Below are 21,303 nucleotides of genomic sequence, written 5' to 3' on the forward strand. Positions count from 1 at the left end.
GTGGCTGGAGATATTCATAAGTAATATGACCATCCTTCAAGGACAATGTATGTGGAATATCTGCTCCACTTACAGGTTGGGCTATGTATCAGTCAGGATTCTTGGTTGCAAATGGCAGAAATTACTTCAGATTAGCTCATACTGAATGAGAATTTGCTGGAAGAAGGTTGGGTAGAACCTGCTCTAAAGCAGAAACCCCAGGCCTGGAAAAAGGATAGGAACAAAGGCCAGAGAAGAGAAAACATCCTAGGTCACACTGCAGGAAGAGTCTAATTTGAATACAATCTTTCAGACCATGACAGGAAGTTCCATTGTTAGGTAGCCAAAGGGCAAAATTACATGTTGTTCCAAAATTATGTCAGTTCATAAGGGAATGATCCAGATTGTCTGATTTTACAGATATAGGAAAAAAAAAATGAAGTTTTAACGATGTGTGCCTGCCATCTCTGCATTGTGCTCAGGGATGTCTGAGAATTCCTGAGGAGTAGCCTTGCCTCTCCACTTCTTCTCATTTTTGTACAAAGCACAAGAGTGGGCTCCATAATGCTTTTTCTCTTAAAATGAGATTATACTTGCATTTGATTTGAGGTTGCTTTGTTTTCAGCTAAAGTGTTATTCTTAAAATATAATTTCCTCTAAGGTATTGTCCACCTTTGCTGATAATTACAAAATCAGTGAAATGCCACACTCACTGATTGTAAGTTGGCCACTATATATAAACCAGCTGTCAGTCTTAGAGCATGTAATCGGAAAAGTCCTATACGTTCATTCTGCTGACATTGGTAGAATGACTTTAGGCTTTTTGAGAGAATCGTTTGCTTTATTTTCTGTGACCCAATCGCTCATTCATTTCAAACTGTTCTATAGAACTGAAACTTTCCCCTCATGGGATTAAATCATATTGGCTGTTCTATCAGTGTCCTCTTATAGAAACATCCACTGTCATCTAGGAGATGTCCTTGGCCTCTCTCCTAGATTCCATGTTTCCTGGATCTCATGTTTTTCTCCCTCATTGGTTTACCACGTCACTTTGGTGGAGCCCATTATCCAGTAGCTTTTACAGAAAAGATCCATGGGAGGTAAATCATCAACTAAGAAGTTTAAATCATGCTTCACAAGTAATTCATAGTATTCTACATTGGAAATAAATTTTTCCTTTGCATCTTGAAGGCTTTCTTCATTTTCTTCTAGCTTAAGGCCTGGCTACTGAGATACCACATTCAGATTCTCAATCCTTTGTGTATGACCTGTTTATATTTTCTGAGCGCTACTTAAATCTTCTCTTTTGCCCTTCTGTCTAAAATTCCACAGTGATGTGTTTGGGCATGGATCCTTTTTGTTCCAAGTCTCACAAGAATGGACCCTTTTGTGGGTCTCTCTTCACTGTGGTAGGGACTCTGTGGGCTTTTTCAGTGTGAATGCTTGCCTTCCAGCTTTGGGGAATGTTTAATACTATTTCTTCATTAATTCCTCACTTTGTTTTCTCTGTTCCTGCTTTCTGAAAATCTGCTAGATTGGTTTTCTGATTATCTCTTTACTCCTGTTTCTAATGTTTCTCTTCATTCTTTTTTTTAAAAATGTTCAAACATTTATTATTGAGAGACAGAGACAGAGCATGAACAGGGGAGGGGTAGAGAGGGGGAGACACAGAATCTGAAGCAGGCTCCAGGCTCTGAGCAGTCAGCACAGAGCCCAACACGGGCCCAAACTCATGAACCACGAGATCATGACCTGAGCAAAAGTTGGATGCTTAACTGACTGAGCCACCCAGGTGCCCCTCTCTTCATTATTTTTGGGAGAGTTTTTCAACTTTATCCTATAAGTCTCTTGTTTCTTTCTCTCTCTTTCAAGATACAAGGGTTTTTCTCCAAAGGGATCATTCCTGGACACTTTCATTGCCATTTCATGAATGAAACTTTTTCTTATCTGATATGATTAATTATATGAATTTTTAAAAGTTTTCTTTCGCTCTCCATAATCTTTGTTTTCTCCAAGTCCCTTTGCCCAGTGTTTATTTTGTTCTTCTCATTCATGTTAGTGACTTGGCTCAGATGTCAGGTGATCCTTGGTGTCCTTTCATGTTTAGGTCAAGGCAGTAAAAGCTGACCGGAAGCCCTGAATGTGTGGCTGTGGCTTGCCATCTGTTAAGCCTTACTTTTGGGTAATCTGTCAAGGATTACGCATTTCACTGGAGATGCCCAGACAATAGTATTTTTTATCTTGGGTGGTTGGGCTTCCCTAAAGAGGAATCCTTGGATTTGAGGTGAGGAGAAGACTTAGGATCACAGCTGGTGTATGAGGAATAGAGGCCCAGGGAAAGGAGCTGGGGCTTTACTAATCAGGGCATAAAATGTTAACGATTCTCTATTTTTAGCAATAGTTTTTACTTTCTTGTTTGACAGTGCTTGATATTACAAAACCATAACTTTGATGGTTGGTCATTCCATGGATTTAACTCTTAATCTTCTGTAGGGTAGAGAAGGAGGGGTCATCTGGCTGTGCTGGGTATAGAGAAGGAAGCCAGGTGATAAAAGTTCCTTTATAGCTTTTAGCCAGTTCTCCTGCTTTCAAGCCCATCTTCTGTTGCTACCTTCGCAAGTAACTTATCTCCCAATCCAGAGACTTCCTGAGAAATTCGAAGCAGGGATGACCTTATTTCTTGAGATCAACTTCTCCCTTTTCTTTCTTAAGGACTTGGGTGTTAGCTTGTCTATGCTGAAAGCATCTGTCTGCTTTCCTTTTGCCAAATTGTCCATTTTGCTTGTTTGCTATGAACTTCTCACCTGTTGTCTGTCTTTGTAGATTCAGGCCTTTTGAAAATCTCTGATGTTTTAAGTAGAATTACTCACGTTTCAGTAGAATTTCAGGGAGAGTATGGCAAAAAATAAAAGTGTGTAAGTAGCCAGTAGACCCATGAAGTCAGTTCTTAAAGATTTGTAAGTACCTATGATGAAAACATTTTTCTGTATGTATTAAAAATACTCAAAAGCTTCTGTAGTTTCTGGATTCCAATACTCTCTCCCAAACTCTGTTTTCCTGTCACTGGAAAAAATGAAAATGATAAGACAGTCGAGCAGGTATGGGGCTAAATAGAAATTGAGGTCTGGAGTTTGCACATGTGTGCTTGAGGGATTGTTCTCAGGAGAAAGGAGAATGAGGGACTGACTTAGGGACACTGGCTTCCATGAAGCAATGACTAACTCAAGGAGCATTTATGTAGGAGAAGCCTGTTGGTGGACCATACATCCTGCTTCCAAACAGAGATCCGAGGGAGAGAAAGTTCGAATTGGTGATGACCTCATCCTCGTCAGCGTGTCCTCTGAAAGATACCTTGTAAGTACTTCCTACCAGGCATCTTTTCATTTCTAGAATATTTTCCTTTAGGAAGTAATGGCCAAGGCGAACTGAGCCACAATAGGATGGGTAGGTTAAACTTGTACGTGGTGTACTGGAGAGGTGGTTGGATTCTCTCCCTTGTCACATCCTCATGGGGCCTGGAATTTAACTGTTAGTTATCCTTTCAGAGTGAGATACTGGGCCCATCGAACTCTGCCAAAATGCCCTGGGCACTTTCTGAGAAAACCGACGTGAGCTACTATTACTCTGAATTTCTCATGTGGTTTAGTTCTTGTCCAGTGAACCAGCCAAAAAGAACAGGATCTAGGAAAATAAGCTTATGTTGGAGGAATGGAGAATTTAAAATGCTTTCGGCAAATGGGATGTCACAGTGGTTGAAAGATGACGGTGAGATTTTGCACCTGGGGATGAGTGTTAGGCTCCCTCGGGTGTCTGAGTATCAGAGAAGTGTCTAGAGATAAGTTTTTAAGCTTCTCAGCACCCGTCTTGCCAGCAGATTTTACTTTGCCTAGAACAAATGCTGGAGTAATTGTTCCCATTTGTGAATTCTCTTCTCCCAGCAAGAACAGACATTGTATGACTTCCTGTTGAATCGGGGATCCAGCTGAGGGGATGAAGTCAACACTTGTCTGCCTCCTCTGTGGCAGAAAACTTCCTCTTCCCTGAAGGAAGTGTCCCCCTTTGAAGCATGCTTCTGGATTGGGTGTAGCAGTCTCCCACAGGCTATGCAGAAAGAGCCTGATGACAGTGAGATTCTTTAACTCAATCCTTGCGGTTTTAGGTGAGCTGCTTCTGCCAGGACCAGGCCGGTTATTTAAAGGATGTCTCATTTCTGTTTCTGCTGCAGCATCTCTCCGTATCAAATGGGAACATACAAGTGGATGCCTCTTTTATGCAAACACTCTGGAATGTACATCCCACGTGCTCAGGAAGTAGCATCGAAGAAGGTGTGCTTTTTTTAATATGCATTCAGCCCTCAGCTTCCAGTCTGTCTCGAGCTGTATATGTTGACATTTTCTGCTGCTTCCCAGCTCCTACCTAATGCCTTGCTACACAGCTCGCATTATTTTAGTCCACCTGAATGTCTTTCTCTGATGTGGGTGTGGATTATTTTCTGTCCTGATTTCTGATTACATGGACATTCCTGACAACATCTTTTAATCCTTTAGAGCCCACCATTGTTTTAGTACTTATGCATGCAGGATTTGGATATGTACTTTTCCTCTCCTGCTGACTTCTCATTTTCATTTATGGTTACTAGTTATCAGTGTATAGGTCCCAGCCACTTCAGTCTTGGAAGAGATTATTTGCCAAGAAGGTGATACTGTTACTATCTCTCCAGACAGGTGGAAGAAGGACTTTCTCCATAATAAAAGTGTGTTTGGTCATTTGTTTCTACTTGTGTTTTTGCAGGGCCATTTCACAATAACAAAATGTTTTATTCTTCCCTTGGAAGTAAGATCCTCAAAGTTTGTTCAACATATCCTATTTCTTGGAGCCGGCAAAGTCAATGCACCTTTCAAGTTACAGAATTAATATACTGGCCTTACCTTATCCATGGGTAGTATTGCAGCTGAGGAGAATAATCAAATGCCAGTGACCCTGTAGGTTATCATATTACATTTTGGCACCTTACAGCAAGATCAGAATTTTAAAGAGATACTCCTACCGTGGCTTTAATCCGATTTTTAATCTTGAGCCCAGTAGTTTCAAACTGGGAATGCCCTTCTATGATGACATGTTTGAAAATAGAGGGAAACCTAAGGGTGTCAAGGCAATGCTCCAGTTTTAGAAGGCATCGTGTTTGTAGCCGAATAGTCAGGAAATGACAGATTTTTAACTCTGTCCGCAACTCGTGGAAGGCTTTAAAAAGGCAGGCTATGCTTAGCCCTCTTCTTTTAAAACGAAACTAACTCACCACCCTGAGTCTGTTGTTATTGCCTTTCTGTAAGAAATCAAGAAACTGGGGTTCAGTCTTCTTGAAGGAAGAGTCTTGACTGACTCTTCTCCATATTTTTCGTTTTCACTGGAGGAATAAAATTATTTCCTGGTCCCAACAGACAACTTGTGAAGATTAATTAAGGAGTGTTTGCAAATCACATAATAAAGGTCCTTATCGAAGTTTTGAGTGCCCTTGTAATTTAGCCTGGAAAGCTCATCACCTGAGTCATCTGGCCCTGCAGAAAATGCCCTCTCAGCATCCCCTGGTGAGAAGCCCACTTCAGCCCTGAGAGCATAAGTGATCCTCCTCATGACCCTTCTTTCCTGAATATTGCCCTCATAGATTTCAATTAGGAAGAGCCATAATGCACCAGCACTTGGCGATTTTCTGTGTGAATAGAATATTGATTGGAGGAGCCTGAGGACTGCAAAGGATAGATCCAAATGGGGCGTGGCCTCACCATCATGAGATGACCGAGGGGTTAATCAAGAGCATGATCATGGAAGATTTTAATTTTTTGAAATAAATTGGCTGTTAAGATTTCCCCTACAGTATATCATGAATCATTTTAATGCAAAAGAGGTTGTACAAGTGAAACTCTTAGTATAGTAAGGTAGAGGAAAATTGGGGAAGGATTTGTGAATATTCAAGGAAAGTTTAAGAAGAACTTGCCTCGCCTGGTTAAAAAAAAGTGAATAATGGAATATCACACTGTCCCTGTACAAAATACATTGATAAGCAGCCCTTTCTCCTTTGGCATGTTTCTCTTTCTTACTGTTAATTCAACACCCAGAATACTTCGGTAGTCCCTAGTATGATATAGCTGTGTGATTTTTTTTTTTTTGTAAGTCCTGATGCAGACATTGAACATATATTAAGTCCATATGTCTCCTGAGATCAGACTGGCCTAGAGAATTTTTTTTACCCAAAGTGATAACAAATTTACAAATTTTGCTTTCTTCGTACAAGTAAACCTCAGACTAGAGTCCTGCTCCTAGTATGTTTTTTGAATTAAGGCTCAGAATTTATTTGAAGACTAATGGGTCATCATGCACTTGAAGCTCATTGTTTTCCATACATCTTGGAACTCTGTGGCTATTGAGATTCCTTATGCTGAAAGCTAAGTGCTTATCGGTAGTGGCTCACCCACTGTGGGATACTGGACTGTCATTTTGCCTCCCCTTGGTGCTGTGGGATGGGCATCCAGATTTTATCTGTGTCTGTCAAATGCATTCGAAAGCCAGCTTCCCCTAAGACAGCTCTTTTTTATATATATATGTTTTTTTTAATATATGAAATTTATTGTCACATTGGTTTCCATACAACACCCAGTGCTCATCCCAAACGATGCCCTCTTCAATACCCATCATCTACCCTCCCCTCCCTCCCACCCCCCCCCCCCCCCATCAACCCTCAGTTTGTTCTCAGTTTTTAAGAGTCTCTTATGCTTTGGCTCTCTCCCACTCTAACCTTTTTTTTTCCCTTCCCCTCCCCCATGGGTTTCTGTTAAGTTTCTCAGGATCCACATAAGAGTGAAACCATATGGTATCTGTCTTTCTCTGTATGGCTTATTTCACTTAGCATCACACTCTCCAGTTCCATCCACGTTGCTACAAAGGGCCATATTTCATTCTTTCTCATTGCCACGTAGTACTCCATTGTGTATATAAACCACAATTTCTTTATCCATTCATCAGTTGATGGACATTTAGGCTCTTTCCACAATTTGGCTATTGTTGAGGGTGCTGCTATAAATATTTGGTACAAGTGCTCCTATGCATCAGTATTCCTGTATCCCTTGGGTAAATTCCTAGCAGTGCTACTGCTGGGTCATAGGGTAGGTCTATTTTTAATTTTTTGAGGAACCTCCACACTGTTTTCCAGAGCGGCTGCACCAGTTTGCATTCCCACCAACAGTGCAAGAGGGTTCCCGTTTCTCCACATCCTCTCCAGCATCTATAGTCTCCTGATTTCTTCATTTTGGCCACTCTGGCGTGAGGTGATACTGAGTGTGGTTTTGATTTGTATTTCCCTGATGAGGAGCGATGTTGAGCATCTTTTCATGTGCCTGTTGGCCATCTGGATGTCTTCTTTAGAGAAGACGACAGCTCTTAGTAACAGTTTGCTGATCTCCTTCCCAGCTTCCTCTTTATTCCCCATGGCTGCAATTTGATTGGGATTTTGCCACAAAATGGACACATCAAGATTGTAAGAGTTTATCCAGGAATTTTGTGTTGGATGTATTTTCATCCTAAGCAACTAGAAAATCCTTCCCTTCCTAATACTAGCAACATAATTTTCCTTGTAATGATGTGAATCGACACTTTTCACCCTACATTTTGATGTTGGACTTGCTCATCTCTGAAATTCTATTTAACTTTCGATGTTAGAATTGTTGTGACTTTCTTGGGACGCCTGGGTGGCTCAGTTGGCTGAGCCTCCGACTCTCTTGATTTTGGCTTGGGTCATCATGCCAGGGTTGTGGGATCGAGCCCCACATGGGGCTCTGTGCTGTGTGTGGAGCCTATTTGGGAGTCTCTGTCTCTCTCTCTCTCTCTCTCTCTCTCTCTCTCTCTGTGTGTGTGTGTCTGTTTGTCTGTGCGTCTCTCTCTCTGTCTCTCTCTCAAATAAAACAAAGAATTTTGACTTTGTTGTCTTTCCTTCCTGAGGCCAGAATTCATGGAATCTGCCATTTTCCAAATGCTTCTTTCTTGGTGTTGTCTATAACTGACTCATTGCTGTGTGAATTTATCCTTTTTAAACCTGGTGTTCTCATTATTAAATTTCCCATCAGCTCATAGTAGAATATAATTCTCTCACAGGTTACCTACTTGGTGGGCATGTAGTACGTCTCTTCCATGGTCATGATGAGTGTTTGACAATACCATCTACAGACCAGAATGACTCCCAGCACAGGTAAGCCGATAGCATCATCCTTTTCCTAGGTGTTTCAGTCTCGGGTGACTCAGACTAATCCACAGATGAATTCTGTAAGCATTGGTGAGTGGACATCAACTGTACACAGCCATGGTATTGTAAAACAGGAATGGCAGTGCCCTGGAGCTCAAGCACAGGAGTACCTGGCCACACCTGTTGCTTCTTAGGCAAGCAGTTCTGTAATGCTTCCCAGTGCCTTCATTTTCTTTAAGTGCTTCTCTGAGGAGTTTCTGGTAGCATTCATTGTAGACTGAAGCACCCACTAATCTTTCTAGTGAGTTTGTGCACTTAACTCATTCACCGGGCACTTGAAAGGCAGATCATCTCTCTTTTTCCCCTTTCAGGTGCTAAGTAATTGAGGTGGAGTTTGGGGATTTCATTTTGCTTGTTACTAAATAGGATTGGAGAAACCAAATAACAGTATCCAACAGGAGCTAGATTTAGCAGGGATGGTGCCAAGGGACACATGTAGATGACACTTCTGAGGGCGATGCTTTCTGTGATCCTCTGCTTAACTCCTCAACAAATGCTTTTCAAAAATTCAAAACCAGGAGATAGACGATACTAATCCAGGTCTTAAATTCATTCTGCAGTGTCCCTTGGTAGCCTGTTGATCACCAAAGGAACAGAACCCAAAAAGCTTGGCCCCTGTAACTATAGAAACGTGGTAAATAATTAAAAAAATAAAATTGGATCCAAATTAGGTGGAATTTGTGACAGCAGTGGGTGATCTCCCAGGGGTAATACATTCTATGTTTTTGTGAATTGCCTGTGGAAACCTTGTTAACTGCATTTCTTTTACTTCATTTGACACATGGGATCAAGTCCTCACAACTAAGAGATCCTCTAGCTTAGGCTCCTGCCAAAGGTTACTTACTGGCTGCTTTCAGGTGGCAGCTTAGAAGCCAGGCTGCTGACACTCCCACCAGTGCTTGTTCCTGATCCGATGAACTATAAGAGGACCTTCAGGAGCAGAGTGGTGTGCTCAAACATGTTAATGTGTGTCTTAGAAACCATGCATTGGCAGTATGTATCCCTATTGTGCTGAATCTCTTCCTACTTGCTCTGTCCTCTGAATAGCTCTCCATGGGAACCAGATGTGACCCAGAACACTGTCTAGGACGCATAAAGTACAGACCTGTGGCAAGTGGCTAATTAATTCACTGACTTCCTCCCTGGCATTGGTCCAGTTAACTGACAGTTATCTCTGAGATACGGTGTTAGGCTGACCTAATTTCCTTAGAATTAAGGATTCCCTACCCTAAATAATGTCATGTGATTCTATGCAATGGTGATTTTCTTTTTCTTGATTTTAAATGGTAAAATGATGCAATAGCCCAGGTACTATCTTTTAAATATTCTGCACTAAAGGGAAGATTTGCAGGTGGGTAAAGACCTGAAATTTTAGGAATTTTGCAGTCAGCTACCTCTAAGATGGAATACATCTGAACTCGTTCTTTCTTCCTATTCCAGTTCTTCTTGAAAGGGCAGGAATTTGGAAAAAAAGAAATGATAACCTTGTGCATGACCCTTGACCCGCCCTCCCCACCCCCTGCTCACCGATCCCCAACACACACACACACATTAAATTTGAACCAAATTAGTAGTAGCCTGGGCAGAAACTCTGCTTGGAGAAGCCCACCTTTTGGTGGCCATTCCTGGCGAGTACTTTAACAAGAGCCTGATGAAAAGGAAAGACTGTACAAATATTTGAAAGGAGGTGCTGGGAAGAGTGAAACAGATGGAGAGGAATTTCCCAAATGGCATCCTGAAGCAGGCATGCATGCCATCATTGAAATAAGACAAAGGTGACCTTCCCTTGGTTGAGTATTCTGCAGGATCTAATATGTATTTGGGAGGGGGGGGGGAATTTTACAGGTAAAATAGCCTTATCCCTTTCCTTTGTAAGGAAGCATGAAGGGGTGAGTAAGCAGCTATTCATTATACTACAACCTGAGATTCTGTGTCAGCGGGTCTCAATCAAAAGAGGATGCAACCTCGTCATTGTCTTGTGGTGTCAGGAAAATCCTCAGAACTGGCCAGGATGGCCAGGAATACTGAAATCTGGGAGACAACAAAGGAATAGGGAATCAAGAATTCACTAAAAGACACCAGCAGCCATGAAGGCGTGCAGGTGATTCCAGAGTGAGGGTGCTGACTTTCGAGAGGAAATCATTTCTATTCCTTCTAAAGCCTGAAAGCACCAGGCCAGGTAGAGTAACAATCTAGCATTCTGAGATCTGGTCTTTGGCTGTGCCTCTGGCTTGTCAAGCACCCTGGGGTAAGTCACTTAACCTGTTAAAGCTGAGGCTAAGCTGTCAGCCAAGTTTTCAAAGTGCCTCAGCTCACCACCCACTCTACACTTCTCCTTGGGTAATTGTCTTATAGAACAAGAAGAGGTTGTTTCAACCTCTGTAACCTTACAAGATTAAATGGAGCAGGCTGCCCTCAAGTTTCCCAGGTGGGAGGGACTAACCTTCCAGAATTCTTCAGATGTCAGAGGGAGAGAATTCTGTAACCCTGTGACCTGGGGTGAGCTGCTCCCACCCTCTTCACCCGAGAGACACTTCCAGTCCTGAGTGGGGAGACACATAAATGAAAACCTCAGCAAGTGTGGGTGAGTAGGAGGTCAGCACAATGCCATTACCATTCTAGGCTTGGCACAGAGACACCTGGGCAGTTAGAGCTCTCAAGTCACACAGGATTTCTTTCTTAATATTTACTGTGCGTTTCCTGATTCCATACACATTTGGACAAGGTTTAGAATGTGTTCTATAATCCCACCACCCAGAGCCAACCACTATTAACATAACATTTCAGTGTTTCTGTGCCATGTAATGTGTTATTCTATATTTGACATAAATATCTATATTTAAAAAAATTTTTTTAAGTTTATTTGAAGAGAGAGTACACAAGTGAGGGAGGAATGGAGAGAGAGGGAAAAAGAGAATTCCAAGCAGGCTCTGCACTGAAAGTGCAGAGCCCGAGGTGGGGTTCGAACTCACAAGTCGTGAGATCATGACCTGAACCGAAATCAAGACTTGGATGCTTAACCGACTGAGCCACCCAGGCACCCGTATAAACATCTGTATTTAAACAAAATTTGGATGGGGCCGCCTGGGTGGCTCAGTTGGTTAAGCGTACAACTTCAGCTTAGGTCATGATCTCACGGTTCGTGAGTTCAAGCCCCATGTTGGGCTCTGTGCTGACAGCTCAGACCCTGGAGCCTGCTTCAGATTCTCTGTCTCTGTCTCTGTCTCTCTCTCTCTCTCTTTCCCTTTCCCTCCTCCACTCATGCTCTATGTCTCTCTCAAAAATAAATAATTTTTTTTTAATTTTGGGTAAATTCATCTATGAATATTTTTGTGCATGTCCTTTACTTTAAAAAACACATTACTGGCGCCTGGGTGGCGCAGTCGGTTAAGCGTCCGACTTCAGCCAGGTCACGATCTCGCGGTCCGTGGGTTCGTGCCCCGCGTCAGGCTCTGGGCTGATGGCTCGGAGCCTGGAGCCTGTTTCCGATTCTGTGTGTCCCTCTCTCTCTGCCCCTCCCCCGTTCATGCTCTGTCTCTCTCTGTCCCAAAAATAAATAAAAAAAAAAAAGTTGGAAAAAAAATTAAAAAAAAAAAAACCACATTACCTTTTCACAACCTTTCTGTGACTAAAGTCCTGAATCAGGCTCATTTTATAGATAACAAAGCTCCGTACAGAGCTGTGAAGGGACTTGACAAGGTCACACACCTAAGAGAGTCAGACGGAGGTCTGCCCAACTCCCAAGCCGCTATTTTCAACCAACTCATAATGATGTTACTTATTCAGATAAAAAATAATAATTGCCCATTTTCTCCTCATCTCTACTGATTACCTATTGTCTCAAAATCTAGATCAAGATCCTCGGGGAGCTTGAGTGATTCAGTTGTAGTATAGAGAAACCTTCTGTGGTGGAGGTGGGATTTTAAATTAGTGCAGTTAAATGCAATTAAACGACCAGTCTTGATCTAAGGTCACAAGATTCTCAAAAAGAGCCTGGATTCAGTATACCAGGTAATCTGGGACCACTATTCATGAGACATACTCTTCAACAAGGATAGTTAACTTATATGGGTAGGTTGGTCCCTATTGTATGGCTTGAAAAATAGAGTTTACTGATCATCAGATAAATATCAAGCAAACCCAAATCAAGGGACATTTTGCAGAATACCTGACCACTACTCCTCAAAATTGTCAAAGTCATGGAAAATAAGGAGGAACTAAGAACAGGCCAGAGGAAACAAGGGAGACAGGACAGCTGGATGCATTGTGGTATTCTTGGATTGGATCCTGGAACGGGAAAATAAATATTAATGGAAAAACTGCTGAAATCCAAGGCAAGCCTTGGTTAGCTAGCGATGACATAGCAATGTTGGTTTGTTAGTTTTTACAAATGTAGCATATACATGTATGTGTAGTATAGATAACATTAGGAGACAGTGAAACTATACACCTCTTTCTACTGTCTTTGCAACTTTTGTAAACCTAAAATTGCTCCAAAATAAACAACCTTATTTAAAAATACATCAAAAGATTATCTTTAATAGAGAAAAGGAGACAACAGCACAGTGATAAAATTATGGACACTATAGCAATTGAGCATAAAGCTTTGTTCTGGACTTCCTAGAATAATGGAAGTGAATTCATACTGTACTGTATATATGTTTTAAAAGTACAAATACATTTTTTAAGAGATGGAAAACTACATCAAAGAGCTTAACCTAAAAGAATTGGAGCATTTGGTATCTGTTCTGATGGTTATGTGAGTGATTAGGCTATTTCGACTGTGCAAATGGAGACATTCCTTTTCATCATACCCCTGACGGTCCATGAGTGTCCATTATCTGTTGAGGTGAGCAGTTCCCTCCCCCATAGCACCTTTTTTCCCTCCTAAGAGGTTGAGACTGGGAAATTGTTCTTCTCTTTGACTCAGCTTTTAGTTTTGCTGACTCTACGAGGGCTTAGAAAAGTGGCAGGGTTTGAACAATCTCTGCCGGGAGCTGTCCCTTCCCCGGGTGCTGATCAGTGTCAAGCTCAGAGGAGCTAATCTCCAACTCTGCTCACAGGAGGATATTCTATGAAGCTGGGGGAGCTGGGACACGAGCCAGATCTCTGTGGAGAGTGGAACCCCTTCGGATAAGGTAATGGAGGGTTTGGGTGGTGCTCTTTTCGTGATTATTTTCTTTTCGTATACTCTCCATTTTCTTAAATACTTCATTTGTTCCACATCACCTGGCAAACTCTCAAAAGTTCCTTGGCCCAGAGCTGTTTTGAAATTTTCCTGAGTTTGTTTTCAAACAACAGTAACACACACACACACACACACACACACACACACACACACACTCTGAAGCCAGAGGACTCCGCTGCCCTGAACCCAGCCCCCAGGTCTTACTGCCCTTGCAGTGACAGGGTTATAAAAGGTGAGCTTGGATATGTCTGCTGAAAGTCATCAAAGTATTTCTCCCATTTGCTTTCTTGAACAGATTCTCTGAAACCCAGCTAGTGTTTCTCTTCTCAGTAGTATGGTTGGCTCCAGTGGAACATTAGCTTTAAATGACAGAAATAGTGGTTGTGATGGCAGGAGGTAGAGAAGTCTAAAGCATCACTGCAAATGTAGCAGTGAGGAAAACCGTATTTGCCTGACTTGTCAGAAACAATTTTGTACCTGGGGTGGAAAAAACAGGAGGCTGAGACTTGAGCTGGGTGCCTGAGTAAAAACATGTGGTCTCCAAACATCAAAGTACAAAGCAGCATCCAGTAATCTCTGGGCTGTTATTTTGCTGACAGGGATTGCAAGTTAGGCTAGAGATGAACTGCTTGGGATAACAGAGGAGGGAAAGATGTTTGGTTTTCCTTGTCAGCCTTTCCCACTGGCTCCATGCTCAGTCTCTCCCTGAATATATGTTCATTGTGAAAGTCTCTCTTGTGAGGGTATATGCCTCCAAGGTGGTCTTCAAGCTAATCCGTAGAAATCAGAAGAAAATATTAGAACTTATGCACACAGATACATTTAAATTTTTTACTGAGAACAACTCTTTGGAAGTTTCTGGTTTAAAGAATACTGGTTCTAAGGATCACCCACTTGTTAGCTGGTTCGGGGCGTTTGTATTCTCTCCTAGCCCTGTTAAAATGCTTGCAATAACATACTCACATTCTCAGGATATTAATTAAGCCTTGGTTCTTGCTTAATGGACTTCTTTAAAATGTCAAAATAGGTATGTATATACAGTTTCAGTTAAGGTTGTTTATTTCCCCGGAGGTCTAACCATGAGATTTTATTCTAACTTAAAAGATAATGAGCTCAGTTGTTCAGTGGATAAGTGCTCCCCAAATACTTATGGTGACTTTTGTTGAATGCCAACATTTTGATGTAGGTCCATCGAAAGGTTTCCACTCAAACACGAGGTCTCTCTTACCTTAATCATCTAACCTTGCTTTATTTTTTTCCACAAAATGTATCCCCTTCTAACACAAATACACACACACACACACACACACACACACACACACACACACATGCTTCTTTATTCTCTGCCTCTCCCTGGCAAGTGTAAACTGCACAAATATTTTTACTATTTCTCTTAAAGACGGTTTTCTTTGTGGTAGTAGAATATTTGAGTTGAGATAGCACATCAGAGATGACTTTGTTTTCCCAGAAATGAGCTTCCCTTATAAGGTATTCTTTTCACATGTTTTTATATATCAAGAAACTTCAGAGGAGTGAAGGAAAAATTGGAAGCCTCAGACTTCCAATTGCATTAAATTGTTGTCTTGTCCCAAGATCATCATCATTGTTGGTGTTCTTTTTTTTTCCTTTTTTTCCCTTATTTTTATTGAAGTATAATTACCATACAATGTTATATTAGCTTCAGATGTACAATATGATTCAACAATTTTATACGTTACTGGATGCTCATTAAGGTAAGTGTATGCTTAATCCCCTTGATCTATTTTACCCATACCCACACCCACCTCCTCTCTAGGAATAACCAGTTTGTTCTGGATTTGAGAGTCTATTTTTGTCTCTTTGTTGTTGTTCATTTGTTTCTTCAATGTCACATATGAGTGAAATCATAAGGTATTTGTCTTTGACTTATTTCACTTAGCGTTGCACCCTCTGGATCCATCCATGTTGTTGCATATGGCAAGACCTCATTTTATATAGCTAAATAATACTCCATCTTGTGTGTGTGTGTGTGTGTGTGTGTGTGTGTGTTATTAAAAAGGTAAGGTGTGTGTATATATATGTGTGATTATAAGTACACATACTTATTCATCTGTGGATGGATACTTGGATTGCTTTCATGTCTTGGCTGTTGTAAATACTGCAATAAACATAGGGGTGCTTGTATCTTTTTGAATTAGTATTTTTGTGTTCTTTGTGTTCTAGTACTTTTGTGTTCTAAGTACCCAGTAGTGTGATTACTGGATCATTGGGTAGTTCTACTTTTAATTTTCTGAGGAAACTCCATACTGTTTTCCACAGTGGTTGTACCAGTGCACAAGGATGCCTCCTCATTGGTGTTAAGAGAGGCCACAAGAGAAGTACCATGCTGAGTTGTCAGCAGACCTGAAATCCTAAAGCAAGCCAAGAGACGAGTGCTTTGTCCCTTAAGGAAGAGGGTTTAGAAGTCTGCTAGCATGTGGAAGAAAGCACAGGAGAAATATTGAAATAGACATAGTTTTGTGTAAATGCAGTTTCTTGTCTGTTTCATCTGCCCAGTTGGAGTGGCAGTAACATCAGATGGGGCCAGGCTTTCCGCCTCCGGCATCTCACCACAGGCCACTACCTGGCCTTGACAGAGGACCAAGGCCTTATACTGCAGGACCGGGCAAAGTCAGACACCAAGTCCACAGCCTTCTCTTTCCGGGCTTCCAAGGTAAGGTGTGATGAAGTCGACTTTGACCTCATTTAAGAGTGAAAGCCCTGAAACTTCCAGAAAGCACTATGGCTGAAAAGAAAGTGGACTGGAACAAGAAATTCAGCCTTCTGATAAACACTTTCTTCTTAAATCTTTTGAATTGAGTGTATAGGGGAAGGATCACAGGAATGGGCACTATTGCTCAGAGGCTAATGAAAAATGTTGTTTAATATATTCTAAGTTGTTTTTAATACTTGTAAACATATGCTTTAGTCCTATAAGGCAATAAGAACATGGAAGCATAAGTTTTAATGCTATATTTGTTTAAAGCAAGGCGGCAATCTCTTTCAGAAAGATGCAGAGAAGACATAATTCTGAACATGACCTCTTCTTGCAGTTATTTGTATTATACAAAGTCACCAGTACCTTCTTCATCTTTTTCCTAGGTTGTCTCTTCTCTCAGCTCTCACCCGTCCATCCCCAACCTCCATTAAAAGCAGACCCTCTGGTAGTTAGGTTAACTGCAACATGTAGCTTTGCCTTCTGATGTGTATATAGGCATCTGTTTTTTAAAGACTTCTTTCTATCCTTAATGTCTAGCTAGGTTTTAACTCTGCATAACTCAGAGCTGGATCTAGTTGGATGGTCAGAATTGCATGCTGAGCTAACTTCTGACAGAGAGTTGGATGCTCTGTCACTTTATGATTGTTCTGGAAAGATCACGCAAGCATCAGAAAGGCTGTGCACAGATGTGTGCCTAGTTATCAGGGAGCCTACACCTCCTAATGAGACAGTTCAACATCTCTTTTGGGGGTTTCATCTCTAGTTTTGTTCTTTGCTCTTTTCCAGAAATAGATCTTGATTTGTGTTCCCAACATGATTCCAGGAAGGGGTGGTTGATGATTCTGTTCATGTAGGACTCTGTGTGAAGCTGACAGATGAATTTTTCCATGGGCAGCTCAACTTCTCAATGAATCAAAGGAAGACAGTCTTCCACCATTGCCCTTCTTTGAAGCAGGGGGCTCAGACTCGTTTTTTCCTTCTTTTTTATGGCCCCAGAGTCTATATAGGCAGAGAATCTCTTTGGTATATAGGTTTTTCTCCCCAGATGGCCATATATCAGAGTTAGGCTATTTCCACACCTTTATTTCAAACATTAAAATATATAAACTTCTTACCCTAAATTTTTCTCAGATATCACCTTCCATCTGCTTCTCCTTAAATGTTGTGTTGGCTCCTTGACTTCATTCTGGTTTTCTGACCATATCTCCTTTATGTTTTTTAGGGTTGCCAGCAAAAGAAAGATTTTAAATATAAACATATATCTATGTAGCAAAACATTTCGGGCTCCAGGAAGTTGTTTATGGCAGTATAACTTGCTAAAAACTCAGTGAAACAAAGCAACAAAAAAAGTCCAAAGAACAGAGACAAGCGAGATCATATTCTTCCCTAAGACACAAGTTGGACATGGGGTATAGGGGGCAACAGCAGATGTGGGAAGTTAAAAAAAAATCTGGGGGAAAAATGATTCATTATAGCGGATGACCAAGTAAATGCCTTTCTAAGAATGCCAGCTTGGCTTTTTCTCTCCTTGAGTGCTCTACCGTGATCCCCTCAGCCCATTCTAGATAGGCTGAGCTGGATGGATCTGTGACACTGAGGTCTTTACTGTTTCAGAAGGGGCTTTTCTTACTATAGCAGACATTCAGGTGGCCTTCCAGGCAGCTGGCAGAATCCTGTTCCAAGGGGACTCTTGCATTCCATTCCTTTCTTGGCTCAACCTTGTATAGGATGGCTTGGTGCTTTCCATGGTCTCTGGGGAGAGCCAGAAAAACTCAGAGCACCGTAGAGACTCCTTCCACTTGGCACCACTTCTGTCCTGTGAGCACATTTATCCTCAAAAGGCCCATTTCTTATCTCCCCAAGTCCCTCCATTTCTCTGCACATGGAGGCAAGCAGCTTATGGCTGAAAGTCATCGAGATACCATGGGGACAGCCAGCCTAGCAGAGCTGGATGTAAAAGTCACCCATGAGTCATATTGTCCTATGCACTTGGCATCGTTGTTACATTTCGGTGGAGTCACTATGTTAAAGGTTTTAAATAACTCCCAGTGCAGCAGTATTCGGCCCAGCTATGTTCATTTTAACATGGAAGGAGCTGAAATTAAAATGACCTAGGCTCCATGGCAGGCCAAGATACAGCTGTGCTCCTCCAGGAGATTGGGGCTTCCTGAGGACATTGTGTGGGCAGAGCATCTGGCATCTTAGAATGTGAAGCTACACCATAAGCAGGAATGTATGGAGCACACATGGCTCTGCCATACACAATGTAAAGAACTCTTGGGAGAAGAACACTAGAAATGCCTTGATTGCTCTGGAGGCTCAATTCCTCCCTAGTAAACGTGGTTTTACCTTGCTTGGTGCAGGCTCTTCTCCCTTCAATGCACGCTCCAGTGTGCTTGCCCTCACTGGGGAGTAGTGAGGCTCCCCGCAGAAAGAGACTTTTGGCTCTGTTTCTGAATGGTGTGAGAGCCATTGAGCCATCTTGCCAGCTCTTGCCTGCTATAGGTGCTATGTGATGGAACAGATGGCAGACAGTAGTCTCAGATACCATTTCAGGATCTGGGTGGTGGCACAGGGGTTGGGGGAACTAAGTGGAAAGGCTGAGAGGTGGAGATTCTGTGTCCTTTGTGCCTTTGTGAATAGGATTAAGAGGGTAATCATCTGATCCCCTCTGTATGTTGGAGAATCTAGGAAACAGAAAAAGAGATTCCCAGGAGGGACACTCTGGGCTCATGTGTTCAGGGAAGCACTGGGTTAGCTGAGCTGTGAGTCATTTGGCACTGATGGGCTTCCCACCCCGTGTTCCTGTCTGGCTTCATTAGCCTGTGACAGCTATGACTCCTAAATTGGGGACCATGGAACAGCTGCAGGTGCATGTTAAAATCCTTAGCAGCCTGCCCTTAGGAGGAAGTGGCAGGTACCCTGTGAATCTTGTACACATGGATAGGACAGGGGTGTGACTGAGCCTTCGTGGAAGGTGCTCAAAACTAACACCTGCTGCAGTCATTGGCTCAGATGAAATCAAACCGAGGCCTTCGAGCAAGCCCTTTGAAGCATGGAGAATAATGAGCAGCATGTGATCTTGGTCAGTTTCTCTCCCTCTCCTTCAGCAGCGTGATCCAAATCAACCTGGAGATCAGGGATGTATTGTTCCCCTTAACTGCAGCATCACAACTTTTATTTTTTTTAACATTTATTTATTTTTTAACATTTATTTATTTTTGAGACAGAGAGCATGAACAGGGGAGGGTCAGAGAAAGAGGGAGACACAGAATCTGAAACAGGCTCCAGGCTCTGAGCTGTCAGCACAGAACCCAACACGGGGCTTGAACCCGCAGACCGCGAGATCATGACCTGAACCGAAGTCGGACGCTTAACCGACTGAGCCACCCAGGCACCCCAACAACTTACTTCTTTAATGTGGAAGTGGTATAAGATGGAGGATGGCTTCCAGGTCACCGAGATCTGGCCTTGACTCCCATCTGCTCTCTGTGTGATCTTTGACACGGTCTTACTCTGGTTGCCCCTCATTTGAGGTCTGTCACAGAAGGTTAAGATCCAGTCCCTGCCCTTCCATCTTATCTACATCACTTGGCTCACAGTTGCCTTGAGCGCTGGCATACTAAATATTTACCAGTCCTTGAACATGTTACTTTTTCTCACTGCTAAACCTGGACCTAGAATGCCTTCTACCCCTCCTACACACCCCCACTCATGAACTCCTTCTCACCCTTCCAGACCAGTGTCCGATGCCTCCGGACAACGGAGGGCTCTTCCGTTGTCCTCCAGTAGGGCCCTGTTCATGCTTCTGTAACAGCCATCAGTCCATGGACCGGGAGCCCCTAGATGACAAGGACCACATATGCCCCCCTTTTTGCACCCCAGCACCTGGCACAGTGTGTAGCATGTGGTAAGTGTGGAGATTGCTTCCTGAAGGCATACATGAATGTGGTCACACGCTAAGATAGGCTAAAATCCATTTCATTTTAACCCTCCTCATCTTCATAGAATTATCCTGCCATCACTGTGTAATCATTTTGGATCAGAATACTCTCCCTATAAACATTCAAGCAGACAGATTCATTATTTGGAACATCTAAGTCAAATTTCTGTGAACTTGATTTCACATCATTTCCCCCATTGTCTTGACATTGCAAAGCCATTCCCCAAGGAATGCCAGATAATGTGATTTAATATTTTCTCTGGCATAGCAATGCTGTCTATTTAGCTGTCATGTCTGCACATCAGTTTACAACACTTTATTCCTCTTGGGGAAGAAGGAATTAGTAATGTTAAAGCAAGCCTTATCACATGTAGCCATTTATTTTAGAGTTATTTTTAATGATGGTACTGTAAGTCTTGAATGGTCGAGATAGAATCTCAGAGTTTGCCTATTTTATTGCATAAGGAAACAAAACTACAATTGTCCCCGATTGGAGGAAATTTTTCCTCAGTGTATTAAACACTAAATTCAGTTTAGTCAGCAATGATCAAATATCTACTAAGCACTGTGTTCTTGGCCAAACTTCCCTGTCTTTTATTTTTCTTTTAATTTTTTAATGTTTGTTTATTTTTGAGAGAGAAAAACAGAGCACAAGCAGGGGAGGGGCAGAGAGAGAGGGAAACACAGAATCCAAAGCAGGCTCCAGGCTCTGAGCTGTCAGCACAGAGCCCACGAACTGGGAGATTATGACCTGAGCCAAAGTCGGATGCTTAACCGACTGAGTCACCCGGGCTCTAAAAAATCCCTGTCTTTTAAAAACTGTACACTGTTCTCTCTGATGTGTATGGAAAGCATCTCTGTAGACTAGCCTCATGTGCCCTTTAACCTTGGCGGCCTGAATCAAGATGGCAGCTGGGCTCATGGCACATCCCTTAGGAAAACATTGACTCTGATTATTCCAGCCCCTTTGCTTGATCTGCTTCCTCACTGAGTTATCAGTAGGGGAAAGAGAGAAAAGGGCTAGGAGAAAACATCTACCTTAAGATTCAAATATCTAGAGACAACAGTTGTATTTCATTTCAAATAAACTACACATGTATTTTTAAAATTTAAACCAATGATTTCTCAAGTCTTTATTGTTCAAAGTGGACCAAGTAGAGAAGCAG

At 42.1% G+C, this 21,303-nt stretch overlaps 1 protein-coding gene across 1 annotated transcript in view; it reads left to right on the top strand.

The window, feature by feature from the left end:
* Positions 1-21,303, top strand: part of RYR3 (ryanodine receptor 3) — a 535,021-nt gene that overhangs the window by 239,104 nt on the left and 274,614 nt on the right. Inside the window, 5 exon segments of the mRNA XM_058738297.1 lie at positions 3,221-3,333; positions 4,205-4,304; positions 8,122-8,215; positions 13,333-13,407; positions 15,993-16,149. Of these exon segments, the coding sequence (XP_058594280.1) occupies positions 3,221-3,333; positions 4,205-4,304; positions 8,122-8,215; positions 13,333-13,407; positions 15,993-16,149 (539 nt within the window).

Source organism: Neofelis nebulosa, chromosome 7, assembly GCF_028018385.1.
Source record: "Neofelis nebulosa isolate mNeoNeb1 chromosome 7, mNeoNeb1.pri, whole genome shotgun sequence".
Taxonomy (NCBI): Eukaryota; Metazoa; Chordata; class Mammalia; order Carnivora; family Felidae; genus Neofelis; species Neofelis nebulosa.